At 36.2% G+C, this 27,222-nt stretch overlaps 1 protein-coding gene across 3 annotated transcripts in view; it reads right to left on the bottom strand.

Moving 5' to 3' along the window:
• Positions 1–4,924: 4,924 nt before the first annotated feature.
• AP3B1 (adaptor related protein complex 3 subunit beta 1) overlaps positions 4,925–27,222 on the bottom strand; it is a 274,921-nt gene continuing 252,623 nt past the window's right edge. For all 3 annotated transcript variants that reach the window (XM_073905296.1, XM_025892636.2, XM_073905297.1), the window contains 3 exons: positions 22,025–22,122; positions 16,858–16,996; positions 4,925–5,643 (listed from right to left, as the gene is read on the bottom strand). In XM_073905296.1, the coding sequence (XP_073761397.1) occupies positions 5,490–5,643; positions 16,858–16,996; positions 22,025–22,122 (391 nt within the window). In that variant the 3' untranslated portion in view covers positions 4,925–5,489. The remainder of the gene's footprint in view (positions 5,644–16,857; positions 16,997–22,024; positions 22,123–27,222) is intronic.

Here is a 27,222-nt window from a genome sequence, read left to right as displayed (position 1 = left end):
AAATCAGCTCCAGCAGCTGCACACCGCTGAAACCAAGTCCCCGATGGAGGCAAGGCGCGAGAGCCCAAAGAACACAATTCACTCCAGAATCTTAATCATCAAATAACATTTTTTTTAGGTAATTACACCACAGCACAGAAATCATAATTACTTTCAATTAGAAAACTGAGCTGCCCGTAACTTTGTTTACAAAATATTTTTATGTAGGCCCCGTGGTTTTGATGAGGCCTGAGCAAAATGGAGGCTCTGGGGTCACGGAAAGAGTGCCCTTGGGTGTTGGCGACTTCAGTGGGATGCCGGTATGAGGCCCTCTGAGGACGGCTTCATTTTGTCGGCCAAAAATCAAAACTTAAGTTGGGAGGGGACTTGGTCTCCCCAAAAGTCTGCATTAACTTCCCCGGGACAGTGTGTTTGGGTTCGCACCTCACCCTTTGTTGTCATTCCTAACTTTACACAGTTTACTAACAAAGGGAATAAAGCATGTAACAATGAACTCATCAGAAATGGGGAATTTAAATTTAGGCTGAGGGGCCCATCTTTATACAACCCTTTTTAGTTACTTTGCAAAGGCAAAATTTAGTATTTTTCTTTTTGTAGGCCACGGTCTTGACAATTCCTTACTGTTATCCATGGAGATGGTTGACCCTACTGTAAAACAAGTCTTCGCATCCATCACACTGCTTAAAGAAGAAACAAACCCTCCCCCCACCCCCAAGTTGGTTCTTACATGGGTGAGAAGATGCTCTTCTAGGAGGAACAAATCCAGAATCTTGGTTGAGCTACAGTTTGAGAGCTAATCTATCTTCCCTCCCTCCCTCTCATATTATGAAACAACCCCCTTGGCAACCCCTCCCAGGCCAGTTAATGAGAAGGGTGTGGGCAAGGTGGGGCCTCCCTGTTCTCTCCAAGCCCATGTGCAGCATCTGCAGTCTTCACGGGTTTACATGAATGAGCCTACTGGCAAAATTATCTACTGGTTAGGCTTTCCAAACATCTCTAGATCTGAGAATATTCTTCTACACTGGGGCACCTGGCTGGCTTAGTCAGTAGAGCATGAGACTCTCGGTCTCGGGGTTGTGAGTTCAAGTCCCACACTGGGCACGGAGATTACTTAATACAATTCTCCACTTCAGCCTTATTTTTGGTGTCTCTGGCGCTCAAGGTTGTAGATGAGAAAGCAGTGTTTTAGAAGGTCATTAAAGACAAGTTTGAGTCTGTTGTAATAATTCCATGTTTCAGTTCTGAGGGGCTTGGGTCTTCAGTGTACACATTTACTGAAGCAGCCAGGAATTACATGTACAAGTGACTATGTACATCAGTTTGACTCCAGAGGAAGACAGACACAAGGGGGAGATTAGGCATCACGTCAACATACAATCACTTAACCAGTAAATAGATACCAATGCAATTTCATATTCTTTAGCTACTTTTAAGTCCAAAAAGACTTTAGAACCTGTAAATAATTCAAAAGCAGAGGAAGTAACTAAAATCCCCAAGGAAATATCTAACACTAGCTTACAAACAGGACAGTAGAACCAACAAAGCTGATTTCTCCTGATCTCTAGTTCACTGGTTCCCAATCTTCTTTATCCTGCCTCCAGTTTCCAAGGGCAGTGCGGCCCCACCCACAGTATGGCAACCATTCGCTTCTCCTCTGACCTACCGCAGCCCCTGAGCTGCAGACCTGGGCAATGGCGTCAGGGAGACAGAAGGGAGAAATGGGGGCACAGAGTGGTGTTTGGGTAAGTTGCTCTCTATACAAAGGTGCATTCTAAGAGACAGCTTCAGTTGAGAACAATCTGTTCTCCCAGAAACTTTTCTCTTCTAAATGCCATCCAGTTTCATTGCCTCAGTGGAACCTTCTCAGACCTCTCTAACCCAGTGAACACTGTGTCCCCCTAAACCCTATAGCTCTTTCTGGTGTGATCTATCACGCAACTGCTTCACAACTCTTTCCAGAAACAATTTCAGCTTTCAAACAGCTATGCTCCAAGTTTGCTGGTCAAGTGATCACGTGAAATCTAAAATATTTTTATTCAAAAAACAATTTCAAATGGTAGTTAACTTACCACGTTAGGGCTTAAAATAGGGCTCAGTCCACAGCACAGTTGAAAAGTGGTAGGAAAGTTACTAAGATAGAAAGAGTAAAGCCTTCATTTAGTTGTGCTGAACGCCATTTGTCGGAAAGTCGCATAAAGAAAGGAGATGGAGACCGTGAAGATCCAGGAACAAACTCCTGGTCCATTTAAGGGCATGCTTTTCTATTAAACACAATTTCCATTCATCTAGAGTATAACACTATCATAAACTTGCTTTTTGGTTTTTTTTTTTTTTGGTTCCTCTAAAACCTCAAGAAGAGAGTGACAGTGATCATGACAACTTTTCTTGAGGTAACTGGTCAAGTTGGAAGGAATGGTAAGGAAAAGGATAAAAAAAAAAGCAAGTATACGGTCCCAAAGTCATCGCCTTTCAGTTAAGCGACCTCCGTCCGACTGACGGAAGAACAAAAGAATTGTGCACGCAGTGGTTGGTCCGGTCAGGTCACCTGAGTGAGGAGGGCGAGGTGGAGGTGAAGAGATGGGTTCAGCAAGACTCCGGGAGCTGAGAGTTCACTTAAAGCCACTGGACTTGGCACCCAAAGTGAGTGGGGCTGGGGGAGGAGGTGGGCCCGTGTTAGTGTGTAAGTGAAGTCTGTTTGCAAACCAGGGCTCACTGACTTAGTGAAGTCCACACTGCCATTTCTTAATCTATTGCCAACTGCATTGTGGTTTCTTGGGGGTAGAGCGCGTATTTTCTCTTTTACTATACCCCTGACAATGGTTACTGCAGTTCTTCACATTTCACCGTGGATGCAGGCTTTAAATAGAGAGGAAACAGTAAGGCTTTGTTAATTTTGCACTGTAACATAGGGCTTTTCTCCCCTCATTATGTGAAAAGAGGCCTTTTCCCTGCTTAAACACATTCCCCTATCATGTTAGAGAGATTAGAGAGAGGACACAAAGAAGGTAAAAGAGCTTAGGTTTTCCTCTAGCTAGCTAAACTTTGCTTTTTAAAACCTCCCTTTATATTATTCATCATTCGGGATTCTTGTCTCCTCTAATGTAGTATCTATCTTCTTAACATGAACCATAGGTTACAAGGGCAAACTTCTCATAAGCTATTATAAAGTTATTCAAATGTTTGCAAATAGTTCCTGGGAAGGGCAAGTATCAAGTATTTTAATTTGGTAAGTTCATTGTTATAGGCTCTTCAGAATAAAAACATTCTCCTTTTCTTATAATAAATAAAGCAAGTGTATTGAGATACCAAAAATGAGGCAATGTGATACCAAAAATGAGGCTCAGTCTGAAATATACTATGAGAGCCATTCTTCAAGATTGGTGTACATAAAATGTCCCATTAAGTGGACATTAAAATGAAAAAATATAGCTAGAATTAAGAATTCAACATTGACTAACTCGACTCAATGGAACAATTTAGAGATAATCATGGATTATGATAAAGTTAAAGGAAGTATGAGGTAAGGAACTCTGAAACACTGTACCAGAAAAGGAAGAAACCCACCCCCTTCACCCCCAAATCTTAAAACTTGGGATTTTGGTCATTTTTCTAATTTCCACTTATAAGAAAAATATTTTAATGATACTAAGCTATTGATGTTAAAATGGCTTCAACTGTTAGCATACCACATTACATTATTTAGTATAGATTTTAAATCTCAAGGTTAGCTATCAAAAATTGATCTTATTCAAAAGTAAAGTTCCACTGAAATTTCCTTAGTTTCCAAATACGTACCTATGAATAACCTGTTTTCAAAGAGAAGTGCCCTCATTTAAGGAAAACAAAAACCTGTCTACACCGCAACATACATTTTCCCTCTGCTTTGAGGCATTGTGTAAATAGGTTTTTCAGAAAACAGGTATTTAGCCTGTCAAACTCTTTATAACATTTCCAAAAGTTGTTGACTGAAAACCCCAAAGTTGTGAAGCAAGCCCCGAGAAACAGGATTATTAACGGAAATGCCAACCGCTCGCAGTAACAGCGTCGCTTCTGGCTGTCGGCACCGCCATTGCCCGAAGGCTCCAGGGCGAGGCCAGACACGTGACTCCTACAGCTCTCCTTCTCACCCAGAGTCACTGCTCTATTCCAAGAGCAGGACAATTTAACCATCTTGTTTGCTCCCCCCAGCTCACAAGCTTGAAAATTTAATTTTTCAGGTCTGTTTTATTCAATGTGTATTTTCTAAGAATGGGTTTTTTTTTTCTCTTTATATATGTTCTATGGTGTTTCCGCCAATATATATTCTCTTTTTACTTTTTAAAAATCGTTATGTGGCTTTAAAGAAAGGGAACTGACTAGCAAATACTCTCTATTACCTTATATCAGAAAGGTAAATAAAATTTCAATTGGTTTTAAAAAGGTATAAAAGACTTAGAAAAAAGTGTCCTGGTTATAGAACAATCTTCCTAAAAAACAGTGACTTGCCTAAGTCAGCAAACAAAATAAACACTGCAGGGAAAAGAATATGTTGATTATGTAACTGGTTCTTAAAATTTCTACAATTAGGTTTATACTGGTTAGTTTCCAAAGGTATTTCAGTCTGTCTAAGTTGGGCATCAAGATTTGTAAAGGAGCAATGAGATAAAAAGAATTTATTCAGCAGGTGTAATTCACCTTATAATCTGATCCCTACTAATCAAGATTGCACAGAAAGAGACATTTGATGTTACAACACGATGATTTTTGCTGTTGTTATTAAATATATCTACTTGAGTTTGAAAGTGGGTTTTTTTTTTCACTAACTAAACCCCATTGATTGCTTCTTTGCAGAATATAACACTCAAACCATTTAACTTTAAAGAAATATCAGCCTATGAACTTTGGGATTACACATAGTTTCTCATTAAAAATGCAAAGACACATGTTATTCATATGCTAGTTTATTATTCAGAGATGATTTCATGATGAGCATTGTCAATAACCAATTACAATACCAGGAAATTCACAGAACAAAATTCTGCAGAGATCTTGTTGTTTTTGTATTTAATTCTAAAAAGTGTGCTACCCCAATTTTCAGAAACCAAGCTGAGAGGCCATTTAGACTATTTCTAGGCTGATTTTTGCTTACACTGGGAGGGAGGATGATTTCCAATGAACTTAAAATACCCAATTCATGTCCATCGTGGTGAAAAAAGGGAAGGGGAGAAGGCCAGAAGAAGTAGCAGGACAGAGAAAATGCCACATGGATTCAAGAGTTGAGAAAACTGACAGTAAAATATATGTTCTTTGGTTAGCAAAGCGAAAAGGGGGCAAGTACTGCATACATGATAGATACACACCAGCATTCTAAAGCAGGAGACAAGAATGTCAAGAGTGTATTCTTCCCCCGCTGCCAGATGGAAGGGCTATTATTATAAATGAAAGGCAGCAGTAGTGGATGCCAGGCACTTTTGTTGTGTGCCAGATTCTGAAGTCCAGATGTAAGCAGGTTACCCCTGGGACAGGACGGGCTTCAGCTCCCGCAGCAGAACAGAACCGATCACGGTTCTCTCAGTGTTGATGATAAGCTGGGCTGTAGAGCCTTCCTTCAGCTCCACTGTGACGAGCATCAACGACCCACTGTGCACAGTTTTAGCTGCAAACCTGAAGATAAAAAAAGAGAGACCTTTTGTCATGAGGGGGGTGGGGGAAAGGAGATGGAACAGATTCAAATAGGTTTAAAATAATTGTTTTCTCAGTAATTTCTTACAGGCTCCCTACTGCCAAAAACCCAAAGCCAAGCATGCTTCTGAAAAATCAATAAACTGCCCAGCACCATGCTTACCACAGGCAGGTAATTTTAGTGCATTGTTAGAACGGAACAAGAAAAGGAAGTCAATTTACTTATTACTTTGGACAACAGGTATATGTGAATAATCCTCCATTAATATATATTTGGGAATCATTCATTTGATATTTAAACATTCCACCATGCATGGGGCCATTTAAAATAAACCACTGTATTTTTATTTTTAAAACATATTAAGAAAAGGTACTTTTGTCAAAGAGCTTGAAATTTTAATTCCTCATATGTGAAAATGATTATGCAAGAAGTTAGGTAATTTTATGGACATTATAAAACTCATATTGTTTCAAAAATTCATGCATGCATGTTAAAATATTCAAATTCAATCTCTAATGTTGATGATGACATGTAACAAAATCACAGGACAGCCAGGTACAACACCACACACCCTCTTTTTAGATTTTTTTTTAATGTTCAGGATGTTAGATACTTCTTTTTGCTTTAGAACAGAGGAAACTTGAGGTCTAAGGCTCCATTACTAAATTCCAAGACATGAAGAATCTACTAATTACATGGAATTAAAAGCAAAACTAGCCTTTTAAGCACTGCAATTGACTGAGAAGCCGTTGGAGGCACAATGAATTTGTGTCAATCCTGCTAACTCATTCCGCATGCACAGTTGAGCCGCAGAGACGTTAAGGAAGAGGACGGTACCCTCCTAGGCCTCCATTCTCCACACGGAGCCTGTTCCACACATTTTGGGGAGGGGGAGGGGGTTCGATTGCAGGGATGACTGGAGAAAAACAAAGTTGCCGCACATGAGCTTTTGAAAACACTAACAAGTGTAGAGCAGGTCTGTGACCTGCTGTGACCCCACTTGGCAGGGCCAATCCCCTTTCCCCTTTCTGTATGACACGTGTCTGAATCTGAGCCATCTGCCTCAATTTGCGCAACATCTTCAGCCACAATGGCACCCAGTTAGCCCTGACAACAGCTCACAATACATAAAAATAAAACTGCCGCGCTGACAGCACGCTGCGGACTATTCAAGAGCAAACCAACTGGTCAGTGTCTCATGTCTGACAATTAGCATGGGCCTTGCGCAGAGCCCGCAGTGTCCTCAGGGATCTGTTTAATTACCATCAACATAAAAGAGGGAGTTTATCAGGAGACACTCAGAAAAACTTCACTCCCAACTTAATTAAAATATTAGCCACTTAAGCAGGAAGCAGATTCTCTTTAAATGAAAAGTAATTTCTTTTTTGAGTTTTAAAAAAATGACATCAAGATCTTATGACACATTCGATTCTTTTTTTTCGAAACCTAACAAGCCATTTTTGACCTAAACAGAATCATGAAAATCAGTTTCCCAACGATAATCAGAATAATGACTCAAAAGCAAAACAAACATGCTAATTTTATGTAATTCAAAATATTATCAACACTTTCAGGTTGCATCTTAAAATGTGAGCTGGTGGGTTGTTGATAAAGTATGTTAGAAGACTTCCCAGTCATTTATTTGTGTATTTTCTACAAACATGGAAAGCTACTCTCTCCAAACACACTGAAGACTGGTAAGGAGTCCAACAGAGCAGTTTTTCTACTTGAGAGAAGCAACTGTAAGTAACCAGTTTAGGAAGAGAAATTATACCAGTGTTTTTAAAGATATTTTGTAAAGCTCTCATACTATACACATCTGTGTGCTCTTCAGATGTCCACACAAGACATAAGGAACTGCGTACCTCATTCCATCTTCTAGAGAACACAAATATCACCAGCCCCCAGAGGTCCCTCTTTCCTATCACCCCTTACAAGTTTATGCATTTCTTTTGTCCACATTTTTGAGGTTCTTCTGCTTCACAGGAGAATCCTGTTTCTGTATTTCTGTTAAACCTTGTCTGTCTGTTAAACCGAATGATACTAGGTGGCTCTACTGTCCTACTCATTTATGTAACTTTTTCCCCCCACAGATTTGGTCATCACCAAGTCTTCATTCAACACATATTTCAACAGAGATCCCTATTTCTGACAGGGTTATAATTACGTAAACAATAGTCTTATTAGTCCCTTTATTTACTTAACACTTGTGCCTTGGGACTGCAGGGAAGGAGATTATGTCTGAATAGGGACACAAAAGCACTTGAATTTCAGGGTTGCACAGCCCCAAGGCACAGTTTATCTCTTTTCTATTAAAAACTTAGAGTCGATGGTACAGTAATGTAAACTCAGCAGAGACAAACGTCAATTTTGACGTCAGTATGTTTAAAGAGATTAAAATTAGTGTCTTGTACATGTTTTTGAAATCCTGTTACCACAAAATTCTCAATACTATAAAGAATAGGGGCATGAAAGAAAAGAGGTCTTTGCTTACACTACAGTGGAAACATGCTAAGCAAATCATCCTAGCAATAATATCTGTTCGCTGGTGTAAAAGCTACTGCCTTTAACTAGGTCTCTCTGTGCTAGTGGGCACAAATGGTGAAAGCCATGTTTTAAAGCAGAAGACTAGAAGATCAGATGTTCTGACATTCTCATTTCACAGTTCAAAAAGGATGTATTTAATTGGAACACAGCATGATTACAACTGGTTTGTTTTGGTCCATGAAAAGCAAAGCCACCCCCCAAAATTTATTAATCGCTTAATGCCCAAACAGGATATGCTTTAAAAATACACCGAAAGACAGTTATGGAAAGAACACCAATTAATAAATAACACACAGCTAGCTTTGGGATATAAGACATATTGATTATAAAGACAGCTTGGGTCAAACACTTCTATGCTAAATTTAATGGCCGACAGCAGAACCTCTGTACTTAACCTCAAACGAAGATGACACTGTGACCAAACTTTTTCAGAAGGTATGTGAAGTTTCTGGATCACCATAGCCATCATTGCAGCTGTCATTTATTAAGTGCTTTGTGTCACGGGCACTCGTTTGATTATTCGAGGCAGATCACCTTATAGATGAGGGAACTGAGGCCCACAGAAGTTAAGAAACTTGCTCATGGGCACATAGCTAGTGAATGGTCAAGCAGGAACCTGAACCCAAGTATTCTGATTCTGGATTATACACATTCTCAAATATGCAAAATGCACGGATAAATTAAGGTTTTTCTTATTTACCTAATATGTATATAATCTATTACTGTTCCAAAAGTTTGAAGAGGGAAGATTTTTCCCTTCAAAATTGTGAACTTGAATTTGCACCATTATGGAATTCAAAGCATCCTGACTTGGTGCTTTATCATAATAACTTTTTTTTCCATTAAATTTTTTATTGTTATGTTAATATATTACATCATTAGTTTTTATCATAACTTTTTAATTTCTGCTTTTAAAGATTTAAAAAATTTTAAACACCCCCCACCTCCCACGCCCTCAAAAGACACACCGGCAATGAAAAATATAAAACCTTCCTGAATGGGGCTGTAACACAGGGAGGGACTTCTGGGAGGCCAACCAACCTCAAACACCAGTAACACCACAAATGAGAACAAATAAGAGGATGACAGTTAAAGATGTATTGCCTATGTATGACGGGCTCCATGTTATTAAAAGGATACCATCTAGGTATTTTTCATTTTTCATTCCACCACCAAGCACTGGCTGTTTGTAATCACCAACTGAGAAGGTAAAACTGTTTAGATATATCTGTATTTCATTTCATTACATATTTTTTGTCTATTATCTCTAGCAACTGACATTTAATTTTTGAAGCTTGTAAGAATTCTCAAGATTAAAGAAAAAGACAAAATAAGCTGCTTGCCAAACCTAAATGAAGATACTACTTTTCTAAAAAAGTTAATTTGTCTTAACTACTGACAGAATTATGAAAAAAGCTCAGATCACAACAACAAATTTGTATAAATTTACTATCTACAATACATGGCCTTATTCCCTCATGCACTTAAACCACACTTTTTTTTTAGATTTATGAGAAGCTGGCTATGGACCATAAATGTTCTTTGTCAGAAGGAAAAGAAATTCTACAACTCAATTGTCTGAATAACTGCAATGTTAACAGGACAACATGAATTAAAAAGTTTTATCTGAGAGACTGTATCAATCTCCAGGGTATTCACAAACATAAAAATTTTAAGTAGAATCTTATTTGCTACATTTAATGCAAGAGCTCTAAGACATGCTTTTTCTTCTCTTGGATAGTCTTCCTGGTTTCTGATTTTTCTATTCTGAGTTCAATTTTCTCGTGTTTTCTGTTCTACCGGTTACCAGAAGCTGTGACAATGGCCCACTCAGGCTAAAACTTTTTTTTCCCCCTACTCTGTACATGAAGCCTTCAATTACTGCCTGCTGAAGCAGACAGAATCCTATTAGTAAGAAAGACGATCACAAGATGCAGTGCCCTGCCCTAGCTGTATAAAAATAATTAGCCCAAAGCTGACAAATGTGTAATGAAGTTGCACAATCATTATATGTAAGAAATACTGGTTTGAATAACCATCCTAACATCAAATACCAAAGCATGATGATTTAGAGCATTGTTTTCAAAAAAATTTAAAATGTAAGTCCTTATTACTTTGAGTTAATACAGAACATTTTACACAGAGAATTTGTAAGTTGTAAAAAAAATTCCATTTTGTTGACTATAAAATTGTATTTTAAAGTTCAGCCCATTACCTAACAGAATTAATACTGAGGGGAAAAAATTACATGTGATTCAAGTTTAGGGAATTTGTCCAAAGCAATGTATTTTTCCCTATTAGTTAAAAAAAAAAATCAGCCAGCAATATTATAGGTTTTTCCTTTAACAATCTGATGAGAAGAGTTAAAAAAAAAATGAGCCACCATCGTAACTTAAGACTCTCTGTATTCTGTTCTAATCTTTAAACATGGTATAAAAAATGATTCTCCATACTATCTTGTCAATGACGCATTCTCTTTCTTTATACAGGAAAGCTAAATAAATCTCTAAATGCACTTTCTCAAAGAAGACATGAAATATTCCACTTATTCCAAAGCATTTTTGGTTTGTCTATTTGGTGGGGGTGGGATGGGATGGGCCTTAACAGAAAACCAAATAGTAAAACAAATAAATTCTTACCCCATTCTCTTTGATTCCTTATAAAACTGTCAACCCAAAAAGAAAATCATCAAGAATACCTCTCTTTCATTTCTACATGAAAACAGTTACATATATTCCTATTAGTAAAACTGTTGCATTACAGAATATTACCTCACAAATGGTGGAATTAAAGAGAACTTAAATAAAGAATGCTTTAAAGCAAAATCAGCTGTGTAGTTTGGTTAGTTCTGAAATATCCAAAAATGCTCTCCGTGTAAAAATTAACTGAGGTCTACATTTGTTTTTCAATGAAATGCTGCTCACAGAGCCTGCAGGGATCAAAGCCGCAGATAAAAAAGCAGTGCTGCCCTCTCGTGGACAGTCTCCAACTTGAGCAAGAACTCTGATTTCTAAATAGGTTCTACAAATCTTTAGTCCTGTTTGAGATTCCAAATTCGTTATACAGGAGATAAGACCAAAGCCTGGTATCTTTATACTAACAACTGTCCACAAAAAATTTTGTTTTAATACAGCTGAAGTATGGTTACTATAGTTTCAGGGCTTATAAAATTAGGGTACCAAGATACTTGTTTTCTATTATGGTCCTTCAACATTACCTGGTATTTAAATATTTCATAGTTACTAGGGAAAAATAAATAAAACAACAAACAAAAACAATAACCCAAAGGTTGAGCAACCTAAGAACAGAAGAAAGGGAAATATCAAAGACCCCACCAAGAAGTGACTATGCCATTCATGTTTGTAACCCTAGCACTAAGAAAATCTGTCACAAGTCATCAAAAAATATTGAATGAAGGATTTACACAGCATAGACATCTTATGATGGAAATACTCGTAGTATATACCAGTATTTCTCCCATTAATAATCATTAAACATGTATGTCAAGAACAGTGATTCACTGGATGAGCTGAAGGCCTAGAAATGAAACAAGTTGTTCTTTACATGTACTTCAATTAAATAAAAAGATTATTGATTTTAAACCTGAAACAAATAAACTGTCTTTAAATATGTTGGTAAATTAAAAAGTTGACTGCCGGGTTGCCATGGATACACTGTTCTATCCACAATACCAGATTTTCCTAATACTTAAGGACCTAAGTAACAATAGTAAAACAACGTTCATTCTATTAAGACTGTAATTATTCACAAGTTGCACGTATTCAGAATTTGCAAATTCAAAAAGTGACACAGTAAACAAGATCCAAACACAGATTAAGATACATGGGGCGGGGAAAGGACTCTAAGTATTGAATACAAGTTAATAATGAAAACTGTTTTGGGTCTTATTGAATAAGCTAAGAGCTAAAATAGAATCCTGGCAGAGACAAGGCTTTCTGTTTTTACTCAAATTATCACATTTTCCCCCTCAAGGGGTCAATTTGCTGTTCATGAAAGGGCAAGATTGAGTAGGCAGTATGACTGTTTTTAACAACACCACTGTTAATGAACGTCAGAATTCCGGAAACTGGGTTAAAATGTGAAATGGTTGGGACCACTGAAAGACAAACTTTTACTTGTGGTCTGAGACTGTTTCACAGACAGGACTGTAATACACTAACATAATTAACAATATACTCTTGCTGGAGCACAATGGCATGGCTATAAGAAAAAACCGAATCAAACACCTCGTCTATCACCATCTCTTAATAACTAATCTGTAAAAAGGAAATGCATGAACAGAAAAGATATACTTTAACATGTGTCATGTAGCTGTCATTAACTCTTGATAATATAAGGCAGCCTCAAACTGTGAACTCGAACATTATCGGCCTTAGAACCGCCTGGACCACTGGCTAAAACGCAGATTGCTGGGCCATTCCCCAGATGTACCAAATCTGAGTCCCTGGGTGTAGGTCCCAGGAATCTGAGTTTTACACAACCCTCCACAGGATTCTTTTGTACAGAAAAACCTTAAAGATTCTGGAGCTACAGATTTTTAGCTTTCTGCTTTTTGCTCACTGTACATTAGTACCTTTATGAGAAGACAAACAATGTAATAAAAGAAAATGCACCATGGTCTCTACATTGTTGAATACAAACCTCAGTCATAAACCCTTACTTGATTTCTTTCTCAGAGGAACACAAGAAATTTTTCCTGGCCCTGGATGTACCTAAGATTCCCATTGTTAGTCTCTCTAATTCTTTTCCCCTAAACACACTAAATATTGACATTTTCCCTTTGCAGTCCATTCATATACTGGTTTACTATCGTTCACTATGCCCTTTGTGTGTACGTTATTTATATACTGGTTTATTAGTACTGTCTTAAATAATATGCTTTAAGACTTTTACAACACATACAACATAACAACATGTTTTAATATGAATATCTAACACAGGACATGAAGATATTCAGCTCCATGGTTAATAAATGCTTTTTTGATGACTTTTTAAATTCTCATTTCTGTATTACCCCTTATCATGTGGTAACTGTAATATGGAAAGTAGCAGGTTGCCATAATGACCATAACTCTAGATCTCAATGGGATGGTTTTGTTCTCAAAGAGCAGCCTTTTCAATCACCAAGCAAGTACCAGAGAAATGAAAATAAAGTTTTCTTTCAATAGTATACTGGTTGGCTTTCTGAGACTACAGCTCATTTAGAAAATCAAAACTAAATGTCATATAATCTAACAGTAGATACGCTTTCTTACTGATCTTGAAAAGCAGTTAATTACTTAAGAAACGTTCCTGGTTTTTAAATGAATTCCAAAAAACTTGTGCTCCTTTAATTGACTTTTTCTTAACAGAGGCCATTCTCTGTTGATATGTAGGAACCATTTTCTGCTATGTATTCAATTAAAATGTCTACTTTACACTATTACACACTTCTACATATTAATGAAGATTCCCTTTTTCTTAGATAATTCTTATATTAACTATTTTTTAACTTGGCATTTAATGTAAAACTTATTCAAATTTTAAGAGTAGTGGGAATAAATTATTCCAAAATTAAGACAGTGGAAACTTTATTCATTGAATGGTCAGAAAGAATACTCTGATGCTTATTGAAAAGTCCTCTCAGAAATAAAAGATCCTGAAAAATTAAATAGAAGATAGCCTAGCCAAGAATAATTTGTTGTACTGAAATTTTTAATATCTTAAAATACTAATATTCAAAATGCTTTTCACACTTGTTTTTTTTAAAGTAATCTTAAATCAATTACCATTAATAAATACAAGAATGGCTTTGGTCCTAGTCTTCATCAACTCAAAAAGCAACTATCACAGAAGAATAAAGGAGTCACTCAAAAAGTTCACAGGGATTTCAATTTTGTTATTGGCAATTAAATAAGTTTAGATATATAAACTCATTAATTCCAGAGGATAATATGATACCGAACACCACAGTTAACAACATGAGTACAACTCAATAAACTGATAAACTGCTCATTTCTGTTATTATAATGTAAACAGTAATTACTATTTCATTTTAAATGACATGAAGAAAGGCATTGGTACAGTTGTTACTAACAATTCATTTTTGTTTTAATTGTTACTGAATATAAAAGAATGACAAAAAATGTTACATATGCAGGATGAGAATTTTTAACAATTTCTGTATGAAAAATACAAGTAACCCAGGTGTTTATTACCTAGAAGCTTTCTGAAATTTAGAACATTAATACAGCCATACTTTTAAGTATGAGAGCAAATGCAAATATTTTCAATTATATCTAATGAGACTTGTGAGGCAAATTAAGACAGCACAACCTAATCTTAATTATAGATAGGCATGTTTTTCACTTTTGACTCTGTAGTAACTTGGGCTCCTCCCCCAAGTTACAGAGCCAAACACCAGCTGGATTAGAGAAGTGTCAAGACATTGCAGGTGTCTATGAGGACCATAAACATTAAGTTCGAGGGCAATCTCTGCATTCTAAAGCCAAATATAAACAGTTCTTAGTTGTGTGTCTCCCCTGCATTAGTACAGATAATTGAGAATTGACTATAATTTAATCACTTGAACAGGCATTAGGTTCCAAACCACCAAGACAGATTACAGGCAAATGACACTCTAATAAAAATTACAGAACTGTGCTAAGTGTCTTTCTTAGCCTATTTCCCAATAAGAAGGGAGCTTTTATATTAGCTGGCTTTGAGAGGGTAGTTTGGCTGTTTCCTTCTAAGAAACAAAAATCTGGAAAGCTGCCATTGCTTTCAGAAAAGTTAACACACATAAAACAAAACAAAAAATAAATCAGAAGTTCCAACATAAACAAGGGTTACCATATGTCTTTCTGTACATCACAGAATTACATTACAGAATTACAGAACTGAAGTATTGGTGGATACTAGATGTACCAGGTAAAATTGCAGATTGTATAAGCTAAAAGTTACAGTTGACATATGACATTTTGGTGTTTTAAGAATTTCAATAATTCAAAATATCCATAAAGAAAACAAAGAACTTCTGCTAGAGAAAATCACCCAGGAAAGTAAAAAGAAGTATTTAAAGCAGAAAACAATTAAATCAGGAAAACTCAGAACCAAAATATTTTCATTGAAAAGCCTTCTGTTCACTTTTTCCCCTACTGAACAACAATAACTGATAAGTTGTATTTGCATGGTGGCACCAGAACAATGACTTAATACCCATTTTATTATTTTGTCATCACCCTACGTGAGATAGATAGAGCTTGTCAGAAATTAAGAAATGGAAGCATCAGACCTCTTAAATTACAACTTAACTAAGGACCTTTCTCTAAAAACAAAACAAAAACCAAAAAAATAGGGTAAATTTGTTTTTTGATTAGCACATGCAGTTTTCATTCTGTCACAATTAGTAGATGACATTAGGCAACTACAAATAATGGCAGATCAAGACTTGAACTCAGCTCTTCTGAGGCCAAGACCAATGTTGTTCCACAGATAAGACAGAATGTCATTTCAATACCCCTTCTTTTCCTTGCCACCCCTTTCTAAACAGATGAAGACCTTAAAGCCCACAAGAAGTTATAACTTGTCTCAAATTACTAAGCCCAATAATGGCAGAGATAAATCTAAAATTCAGATAATATAAGGGGGCTCTCTTACCCCTGTATTAATTTGAAAAAAATTTTTTAAAGATTTTATTTTTAAGTAATCTCTACACCCAATGTAGGGCTCAAACTTACAACCCTGAGATCAACAGCTGCATGCATGCTCTAGCAACTGAGCCAGCCAGGCACCCACCAAAAAAAGTTTTTTTTCAAAAAAATTTTAAGGTCTGAAGGCATTCTTTTTGATTTTAAATTTATTTTCCATGTACATGGATAAAGGCAGAAGTATGCCACTGGCAGTGGAATGGCAGAGGAAATAAAGATGGAATTGAAGAATTCCTTGAAGCTCACAGAAGACTAAGTTACAAATGCATGCTTGTTTAAGGGGATCATTTTTGTCTTTACTTTCATTTCAGCCACTGGCAACATATAAGATCACAAAGAGGGCAACCATATTAATCACATTTTCTGCTACCTTTAAGGACAAATGACTTGGATCTCATGCTTTAAATGCTCGGTAGTGAAGATATATTTGGTCTAAGAAATAGAAGCTGCATTTGGCCCTATGCTGGTTTTCTAGTAGCTCCTTATAACTGGGAGCAGTCTCAAGGGAGCTGTAAAAAGGAACTCTGTATATGGTACCCAAACTTCCTCCTTCAAATAAAAAAGTCCAACTGCACTACTGTATAAAACAGTTCTTCCTGGAAATCCACTGAATCTGGTGAAATAGGATAAATTCTCAACCATAGCTCACAAACAGTACCTTTACAAATCACCAAGCTATTATAAAATACCAGTACACTGTCTGTCCTTCAGGACAGTCCATGCTAGTGTCCATGTAAAGGATTGCATAAATAGGGAAGAGAGCCTTAACACAAACCAATCAATCAAATATCTCATCAGGAACAAAGGGAGGGGGGCAGATACAGGTTTTAGGGTTATTGTTTTGAAGGAAAACTGTGAAGTAAAAACTATGTATTTATACGTATCTATTATACATATATACACACAAGTTATCTCCACATCACATGTTGGTGAACCTACCTGTGTATATTATCTTGGCCAGAAGGGACTACACCTACATTGGCTACATTTACAACCTTCTGAAGGATCACGGAGGGAGTGAAATTCTGTGGTGCAGCAATAATTACAGTAGAAGTTTCATTCATTCCTGTTAGCATTCCTGTAAGAGCAAAAGAAGGCTCCCTTTTACTAATTTATGAAAATTACATTAAAACAATTTCAAGTTCATAGCCAAAATTTAAAAACTTTTTTCATATAAAAACTCCATTCCAGAATAAAATTTTCAGGATAATTATCATAGAATTAAAATAACTGCAAATGTTACAAAAATTTTTAAATCCTTAGTGTAGGAAAATGTGTAAAAATGCCGTGGAACATAACTCTTAATAAATCTGATTTTCAATACTATAAGATAAACATGTAGAATCACAAAGATTCTATTTAATTTCGGTCCCTTTAAAATATACTCATTTGGACTACATCAACTATTTATGCTTTTACTTGTTAATATTTTTTTTCCTCTCCTTTTCACTCAGAGATCTCTCTTGTCAAATGCTGCCTAAGAACAAGTCAAAGTGAGCTGATATAACCAGCAACATTACCTGATGAATGGCCTCAACTGATGGATCAAAATTATCTTAGCAATGACTGAAAGTCAATGAACAGTTACGGGGTTCTACAAAATGCACAAGTATCTAAGTAGCTATATTATATTTATACCTAAATATAATTGTATTTGTCTAGTGAATGGGACTATACAGTTAATTATAAAAACACCAACTGAAATTTCTGAAGCAAAACATTTGGAAACAAAAGGGAAAAATGTGAATGGGAAAACCTTAAATTCCAGAGACATTTTAAAGAAATACTTAGGAAAAAAATAAAGTTAAGCAAAATCATGAACAAAAACCATACAGTTAACAAATTCAGTAACATGCCAAACCCTTGGAACAAATACTGAAATTTAGTACCGAGGTTAAAAAAACCCAAAATAATTATAATAAATGGCATCTTCCTGGATCTGTTATATAAGTCATCGACATCTAGTGGTATCTAGTAGAAATGATAATCTTTTGAGACGTTTGATATGTGCACAATAGTTTACAAAATTTATGAAAATGGTTGAATTTGATTTTACGTTTTCAAAAGGCCCTGAACCTTCAGGGCTATGTACTTAATTTAGTTATTTATTGCAAATGCAACCTGAAATTTGAAAGAACCTCTATGATTAGCAGCACAAAGATTGGAAAACCCAATACTGTAAGAAGACTTGGCTAGCTTTTAACAAAGAGCAGGTTTTACCAACCACTTTCAAACTATGTTCTGTCTCAGACTGGTTAACTTCAGTATTAGGCAAAAGCTTTAAGAACTACACAAGCAGTCAAACACTGCTTTTAAGTAAAGCACAGTGGCTGCTGACATAACACTGCTGAGAGATGTGTGTACTCATTTAGGATTTAAACCTTCTCCATTAAGCTCTATTGAAGAGCAACTGCTGAATAAATGAATGCAACTATGTTTATGTTAAAAGCCTGTTTCCCGCAGCATGTAATTAAAGGAAATGTTGTACAAAGCCAGTACTTTTGTCAAGCTCCTGTAAATGGAAAGATGGATAGCACTCAGAGAAGTGAATGTATTGCTTCATATTTAACCTTAACACTCTTGTCATTAATGGTTTGTCTAACTTGGTCTATAAAAGACAAGGTACTGCTCCATTGAAGTAAAATTTAAAAAATCAACTAAACCATGCTTTTCAGAACAGAAGATTCATTATCGTCAGCTAATGTATTGGCATAAAGCAAAGTAACATCCTATCAAGTAAGGCACACATTCAATCTGCCTTCCCACCCCCCTTTATTTTTAACTCATGCTGTTTTATTGTTATAGGCAATTTGTACCACTCAGCATGACAGTGTAAACTGAATCAAGATTAATTTACATGCAAAAGAACACTTAGGAGAGCAGCATGGTAAGCAAATGTATTGTCTCGATTGCTGAGGTGGAAAAAGAACCTGGAAAGAAAAAAAGGTGCTCTAATTAAGGGGCATCAAATATGATTGCTTGTGGTAGTTAAGGGCCAGAAAATAGTAAATGTCTGACCATTTAAAGAATTAGCATCTTGCTAGCTAGGAAACCGTAAGATGGATGCATAAATCATAATAAAATTAAGTAAACATTCTAGGTTTCTTAAATCAGAGATTTTTCTAAATGAAAATATATCAGGAATTCCCAAATTAACGAGAAAGAAAAATATGCCAAGGTATCATTAAAAGTTTTTCCTACAAAAAAACAGACTTTAGATACCATATAGGCTGCTCACACATAATAAAGGTAAAGTTACCAGGAAAATATTTTGAAATTGTCTGACTATAGAATTTGTTGCTTCACTAGAATTTATCTAAATTTTAGAGAGGCAGGGGGACAGAATACTTAACTTAGGTTAATTAGCTGTACTTAACTGCTAAAATGTAAATCAAATAATATAAGAAAATAAAATTAAAAATTTCTAAGTTTTAGATTTCTAATTTAACTAAGAAGAAAACGAGTAAGAGGAGGCAGTTTGGAATAAACAGTTGGCTTACATCTCTTATAATAATTAAAACTGCCTTAAGAAACCGAATTTTTTTGAGAGGATCTCATATTATTTACAGTACCAAAATAATTCTACAGCTAGATCATTAACTAATTCTGCAATGCTCAAAACTCAATGAAAAAAATTCTGCTCTGGTTTAAAATTCGTAATATGAATATTATAGGTAACTTCACTATCTAGGATAAACCAGTCTTTCTTTTAACACTGTGACCACCAACCTTATAAACATGTGTGTTTAGCTATGGAACTCTAAAAACAACAATCGAGAAAAAATGATAGATCAGGCTGCTATCAGAAATAAAACCCTTTTCACTTTAAAATAAGTTAATATGCACAATGTGTTAGATGCACTCTTATTTAATACTGTACAAACTTTTAATTATGTACATCTTTAGTATAAAAATAAAATATTCCTTATTTTTATTTATGATTTTTCCAGTTAAATCCTAATTAATGCATTTAATGCATTTCTTGAACCTTAAAATATATGCCCTGTGAAATGAGGTATTACGTGTCTCGGTTCATTTTATTTAAAGTAGAAAAATTATGTAATGTATGCATGCAATGACGCACACAGGTGCTTCTTAAATTTATTGGTATTTTACCATCCAGAAGTTTGCAATGATAAAATCTGAGGAAACGGATGTTTAAGATTTTCAGTTAGTGAGTCCTTTCTAGGTATCATTTATTGAAATAAGCTAAGCTCTTCCTAGAGTAGTATAAAAACAAATACATGTGTAAAATTCAGAATTGAGACCTCGATTACCAAACCAGCTGAAATCTATAACTAAAAAGATGCTATTGAAAAGACTCTTTAAAGCTGTGGTAAATTTGCCAGCATCAAGTCCCATATCAAAGAATGAATTCAGGAAGACAGAAAGAATGATACAGAAATGCCAAGAGACTTGCAAGGATTTACAAATACTTCATATAAACAAATTTTCAAATAGCTTTATTCAGAGTAGCCTTTCTGCTCTATTAAACATAGCAAACAGCTGCCAGATTTATTCAGACAAATAATCAACAACCATTGAAGTAAAATGGCAGAAGAAAAAGGAATTTTGGCAACAACTCCACAGAGGACCACAGCCGCTGTGCAAGTGCACCTCTCTCGTGCGCTCATGGTTCTGTATGGCTAGTCAGGGAAAAAATCCCTCAGTCACAGCAGAGCACAAAACACTTAATCGAAATATCAAGTATTCTAAACCAAAGCTGAGGGATAGAAAAGGTGTATGATAATCTGCTGCTTTAACTGCACTTTTCAAAAAAAGAATATCCCCTTAACAATAAATGTGCCAAAGCCTTATTCGTCACTTATGTGCCACTCACCTGGGTTTGCTGAGCAGGTGTAAAGCAGAGAGGCAGGCTTTAGCCAGCAAAGGGTAAGAATAGCAAATGTAAGCATCAATTCGTCAATAGAAAAATAAAATCATAAAATCACAAAGATGATTTTCTTCTATAGCAATAATCAACTTCCAAGAAAAGCAAATGCAAAGAGGGATTTAGTCATTCTTTTTATCACTTAAAAATAAGGCAGAAAATAAAAGATCACTATTAATTTACAGTCTTGTATGAAATTTTCTTTGTGAGATTCTTCTACAACAGGTCTTTGGAACACTGTGGATTGCAATGGCTTACAGAAAAAGAAAAAGAAAAAAGAAAAAAAAAGATCTTTGGCACTATAATGATGGAGTGCCAAGAAGCATGTGTCTCTCCTTAGGTATAGATATTTGTATGTGCCCAGTACTTTCTGGAAGCATGACAGATAGGATTTAACGACCTCAAGATGAAGGAATCTTTGTATGATAACCCCTCTAGACAGAAAAATAGCCTACCTTTACATAAACTTCAAAAAATTGCTGACTATACCATTTAAATATGCCCTAGTTTTATATTATCTTTAATTAAAGACATCAAGTCATAGTTATTTCCCCTTATTCATATAAGAAAATAAAATTTATTTTTATTAGTAGGTATGCTGGACTCTGGGGCAAGCACAACATATTAATACTTCCATTCTGCTGAAAATATTTTCTTTTTAGGTGCATATTTTAAAATATTTCAGCTCTGATACAGCCAGGCAACACAGCATTTCTTTACTATAGAATTAGGTCAATGCTAATAATTAGGGCTTTATCTCGAAGAGTGAGGCACTCTAATGTGTACAGGGAGAAATACACTAGTAGGACATGAAAAACAGTTCTATAGTGAAAGAAAATAACAGAGACATAACATTTATAGTGGTAGAACTTTGGTAAGTCTCAAATCCCTCACATTTTCACTAATACAAAATACATGAGTACATCATTAGGTTGACAAACCCACAACTCCCAGAAGTGAGAAGTTAATAAAGAATCAATGTATTATTTTAAAGACATATTAATCAATTTTCAAGTATGCCAGGAATGTAGACAAACATATACTTTTAAGGTTATTTTATAGAAGTAAAGGATTAGCAAAAACTGGAAGATTATTCACGGACATCTGTTAACGGCTATGTATATATGGTAATTTATTTTAGAGACCAGACAAAAAGAAGAATGAGCACATATTATTTGGGATGTCAATTTCTAGTAAATTGTAGTAATCTCTCACCTTGCTCTTTCTTAAAATCTTTCTCTGACATGGCCACAGGTAAAAGCAGTTCTCCAACAGGTGGCTGAATATTAACACTGAAGCAATCGTCCTTGGTACTAAGAGAAAAACATATCAAAGCTAACTAAATGCTTAATAAACAATCTCTTTAATACTACGCAGTTAAATGTAATTAAAGCATATGCCAGCATATACAGTATAAGATCTTGGCTTAACTAGCACAGCTAAAAAGGCTTAAAAATTTTTTCAACACTATTCAACTTTCACAGAGAAATACATCTGCTACATCAATTGGATAACAACTTTTTTTACAGAAATATGTAAATATATCATTTGATGTAGAACTTTAAAAAATAGGTAAGCATCAAGGGTACACATACCCATTACTACCAAAGGAATGCTTCGTGCAGCTTATAAAGATGTAATATTTTCTCTTTACTTTGTATGTTTAAAGGGTAGAAAATGGGGTGCTTTAGTCTTAAATGGTTAAGATCTCTTTTTAAAAATAATTAGTTTTTAGGGGCGCCTGGGTGGCTCAGTCGGTTAAGTGTCTGCCTTTGGCTCAGGTCATGATATCAGGGTCCTCGGATCGAGCCCCGTGTTGGGCTCTCTCCTCAGTGGGGAGTCTGCTTCTCCCTCTCCTGCTCCCCCTGCTTCTGCTCTTTCTCTCTCTCTGGAGAGAGAAACTAAATTTTAAAAAAGGAAAAATTAGTTTTTAGTAAAAATAAATGTAAAAAATAAAATGGAGTGACCATACTGTGTTTAGATATATGCTAAAAAACACCTCATCTGCAAACTTGCTCTTTTAAAACAAAAAGTCTCATTTTTTAGTAGTGTTTTTCATTAACATTATTGATCAGCATGTGGTAAAAGTTATTATTTCAAATGACAGGATATGAAGAATTTAGGAAGGGCAACGTTGTACCCATATCAGATAGAATAATAATACTGAGTGCATTTATTTTTAGTACAGACATTACTCTCTAAAGAATTATTAAAATTTCTTTAAAAATTTTTTTATTTCTATTCCTTCTTATCAGGAAAGATTCTGTCCCCAAAAGGACTTCTACTTTCATGTTAGAACTGCATTTCATGGCCAGTGGGAAGGTGGACAGGGAGATGGGGACTGTAGATAAAAAAAAATAATAAACATGAGGTTAAGAAACACTTCATAAAAAGAAAAAAAGAAAATCCATGTTTATGCTATTATAGAATGTATTCTTATAAGCTGCCTTTTATTTTTTTATGGAACAAGGCAAAGACCAGACTAAAAAAAAAAAAAAAAAAGAATGTTTTGAATTATTCACATGTGGATTGTCTAAGGCAAACCAACAAATCCAATTTATTTATTAATTCAATATACATTTACTGAATACAAACTAGATCCCATGTACTATGCAAATACCTGGGGACTGATTTAAAGACAAGTGAGACTGACCCTAAACAAAAGCTTACAAGTCAGTGAGAGAGGAAGAGTTCAATTACATTTATAAAATGGTAAATGCTACATTAGAGGTATGTGGAGAGTATTATAGTCCACAGAAGAGGGACTGATTAATTCTGCAAAGTAAGGTAAACATACATTTCCAACAGGAGGGAGAAGGGCATTCCAGGTATTCTAGACCTCTGTTTTGGGAATGGTGAACAGTGTGGTATGCCAACAGATGAGGCTGGGGGCACACTGTAAAGAATACCATCTACATTCATGACCATTCATCCCCCTTCTCCCAGGACAGTCCCAGTTTGTGGTTGTTGTCCTGAAATCCTGTTCAGTTAAGGTCTCCCTTCACTCTCTCAAGTGTCCTGATTTGTATGACAAAGTGTATGATTACTTCACGCATATAACTAAGACAAATGTGTTTCAATGTTTCATGAACAAATAAGGAAAACTACCAGAGACTTTCCACAGGGGAATATAAATGATCCCACTGTATTTCAAAAACTCTGGTGGCAGTGTGTAAGATGGAAGAGAGGAGAAACCAAGGCAGTAGATTAGTTAGGAATCTAATTTAAGAGTCTAGGCAGGGGTTTTTACATTGTGTGTTTTACTTTAGTAATTCCTAACAATGATCCTGAGATAGCTTCTGTTACCTCCCAACTTTTTGATGAGAAGTTAAACAACACATCCAAGGTCACACAGCTAGTTAAGTGGCAGTACTGGGATCTGAACTCAGGTCTATCCTACTCCAAAGTCTGCTATATGATGCTGCTTTAGATCTATTTTTTTATTCTGCTCTATAGGGCTGCACTCCTAGGGTAGGTAGCACTGAGGACAGGGGAGATGGTGGTATTTTAGAATTAAAAGGGATAGATATGGCGATGAATGGAAGGGACTCTGAAACTTGTAATGTGAAAAACTGGGAGAATGAAAACTAGGGAAGTAGAGTTTTGGGAATTAAACAAAATGATTTGACTTTAATCATGTTATATTTTGAGAACCACTGAACTATCCAGGAAGAGATATTTAGCAGATAATTGGAAATACAAATCAAGAATCAGAAAAGAGGTCAGGGCAGTATATATGAGTTTGGGAGTAATCAAAATGGTAAAGGGAAGAGCTGAAGGCTTACAAAGAGATAAGATCACAGAGGAAAAGATGATATACCAAGAGAAAGGATAAGGTGGAAACCTGGGGAGGACCTACATTTAAGTAGAAATGGAAGAACTGCAACTTGCAGAAGAAACTGGCAAAAAGTGGTCAGGGAGAAAATGTATCAAATAATGCAAAGAGGAATAAAAAGCAGCAAGTGTGACTGCAGACCTAAGCAAGGCAGTTCAGATGGAAAGAAGAATGCACAACGCCATTGAGTTGAAGGGTGACTGGGAAGACTGAGAGATGGGACAGAAAGCAGTGGAAGCTTCATGAGGATGCAGAGGCAAAAGAGTGCTGAGTGAAACCTGAGCATGTTCATGGGCTGAGGGCAAAGAGCCAGTGGAGACAAAGAAACTATGGAATACCTGATAGAGCAAGGCCTTAGAGGAGATAAATAAGGTTGGGATTAATTGCACAAGAACAAGGTGAACCTGTCAGCCAGCAGGATGCTTCTTCTCAAAGCAGCAGAGAAGTGGTTAAGACTGCGAGAAGTATTGAGGGTGGATGAGACCACACCTGATGTAGTGGAAGGCTAAGTCATATTGGAAGAAATATGTAAAGGCTGAGGGAGTAAATGGATAGGTGTGTGTGTTTATACACACAAACACACACACATAATTTATATATACAATTTATATATAATATATATAAATATGTAATATAGATGAGCTATATGGCATATATAATATATATAAATATATTTATACATGTAGGGAGGGCATAGTAGAAATATTTTACTAACAGAGGAATACAATTAAAACCGGATCACTGGGTGAAATTATATTTATTATACTATCGTTATTTTCTTTTTTTTTAAGGATTTTTATTTATTTATTTGACAGAGAGAGACACCTGAGAGAGGGAACACAAGCAGGGAGAGTGGGAGAGGGAGAAGGAGGCTTCCCGCTGAGCAGGGAGCCCGATGCGGGGCTCGATCCCAGGACCCCAGGATCATGACCTGAGCCAAAGGCAGACGCTTAATGACTGAGCCACCCAGGCGCCCCTGTATTTTCTTTTTAATTACAGATGAAATGGTTCCTCCCAACAGTCCTGAAGGATAACATTTATGCCACTGATTAAAGGTAGCTGTATAGGGCGCCTGTCAGTCAGTCAAGCGTCCGCCTTCAGCTCAGGTCGTGAGCTCAGGGTCCATCAGGCTCCCTACTCAGCGGGGAGTCTGCTTCTCCCTCTTCCTCTGCCTCCTCCCCACTACCCTGCTCATGATCTCTTGATTTCTGTCTCCCTCAAATAAATAAATAAAATCTTAAAACAAAACAAAACAAAACAAAGGTAGCTGTACAGGGAGAAGGCTGGGAGAGAAGGGAAAGAGGGAAAGATTCTCCTCTAAAGCATATATGAAAATGGAGGTGGGTAAGCAGCAGGTTTAAGTTTGGGGGGAAAAAGTGATCCTGAAATATCCCCACTAGAAATTTGCAATATATATGTGACTCGACTGGGTATGTTCTGCTTTTGGCTAATGATATCTTATTTTCTGTAGTTGGTAAAATGGTTAATGTTATGTATGAAAAACTAAGAACAGAAGTTCATCCAAAACAGGTCTTAGGAGGCAAATTTAAATAAAATTGGAACACTGTTGTGGCAGATACTACTTATTGCTTATTCAGTATTTTTTTTCTTCCTTCCTGACATAGTCCTGACTTTGTTCAGGCAGACAAGGTACCCAACTGAAACACTGTTTCTCTCAGCCTCTCTCGTGGCTAGGAGTGATCAAGTAACCCAGTTACAACCAATGAAACATAAACAGAAGTCGGCGGGGGATTTCTGGAAAAGTTTGGCTTTTCCAACACAGACATGGCTCCTCTCTCCATGTCACTTTGTTTTTTTCCTTTTTTTTAGCCTGGAATGCGGATAGAAGCCTGAGTAGAACAGCCATATTATGATCATGAGGACTGGCAGGCACATGCTAATGAAATTAGCACATGAATCCCCCCCCCCCCCCCCCCCCCCCCTCAGAAACCTGCTGGAAAGACCCAGAAGACATTGTGGAGCTACTTCAGCAGATCTTAACTGCTGACCTCTGTTCCTGTACTTGCAGAATAATAAACCCCATTTGGTTAAGAGACCCCCATTTGGGTTCTGTTACACACAAGTGAATGCAAAATTTAGTGACTATACCTAGCATTTAACATACTTCATAAGCCCGTTTTAGCTTCTAAGCAAGGTTTGGCTTAGAATGGAGTAAGGTGGAATGTTCCCTCTTTATTTTGGGGAAAGTTTACTTTCATTTATATTTTTATTAGTGTTCATTTATATTAGTGTTCTAGGATGTCCTCCATAGTTTTCTATGTGCCTCCTTTTCTACCATTTTGCCCTTTTCTTTAAAACAGTTTAGAATGACTTTTATTTATTTTATTATGTTATGTTAATCACCATACATTACATCATTAGTTTTTGATGTAGTGTTCCATGACTCATTGTTTGCGTATAACACCCAGTGCTCCACGCAGAACGTGCCCTCCTTAATACCCGTCACCAGGATAACCCATCTCCTCACTGCTCTCCCCTCTAAAACCCCCAGTTTGTTTCTCAGAGTCCATAGTCTCTCATGGTTCGTCTCCCCCTCTGATTCCCCCCTTCATTTTTC

Source organism: Callorhinus ursinus, unplaced genomic scaffold (genome assembly GCF_003265705.2).
Source record: "Callorhinus ursinus isolate GAN/ISIS: 27379988/994484 unplaced genomic scaffold, GSC_fseal_2.0 scaffold23, whole genome shotgun sequence".
NCBI classification, from domain to species: Eukaryota; Metazoa; Chordata; class Mammalia; order Carnivora; family Otariidae; genus Callorhinus; species Callorhinus ursinus.
The sequence above is the reverse complement of the archived record's forward strand: the minus strand, read 5'-3'. Positions and strand labels throughout refer to the sequence as shown.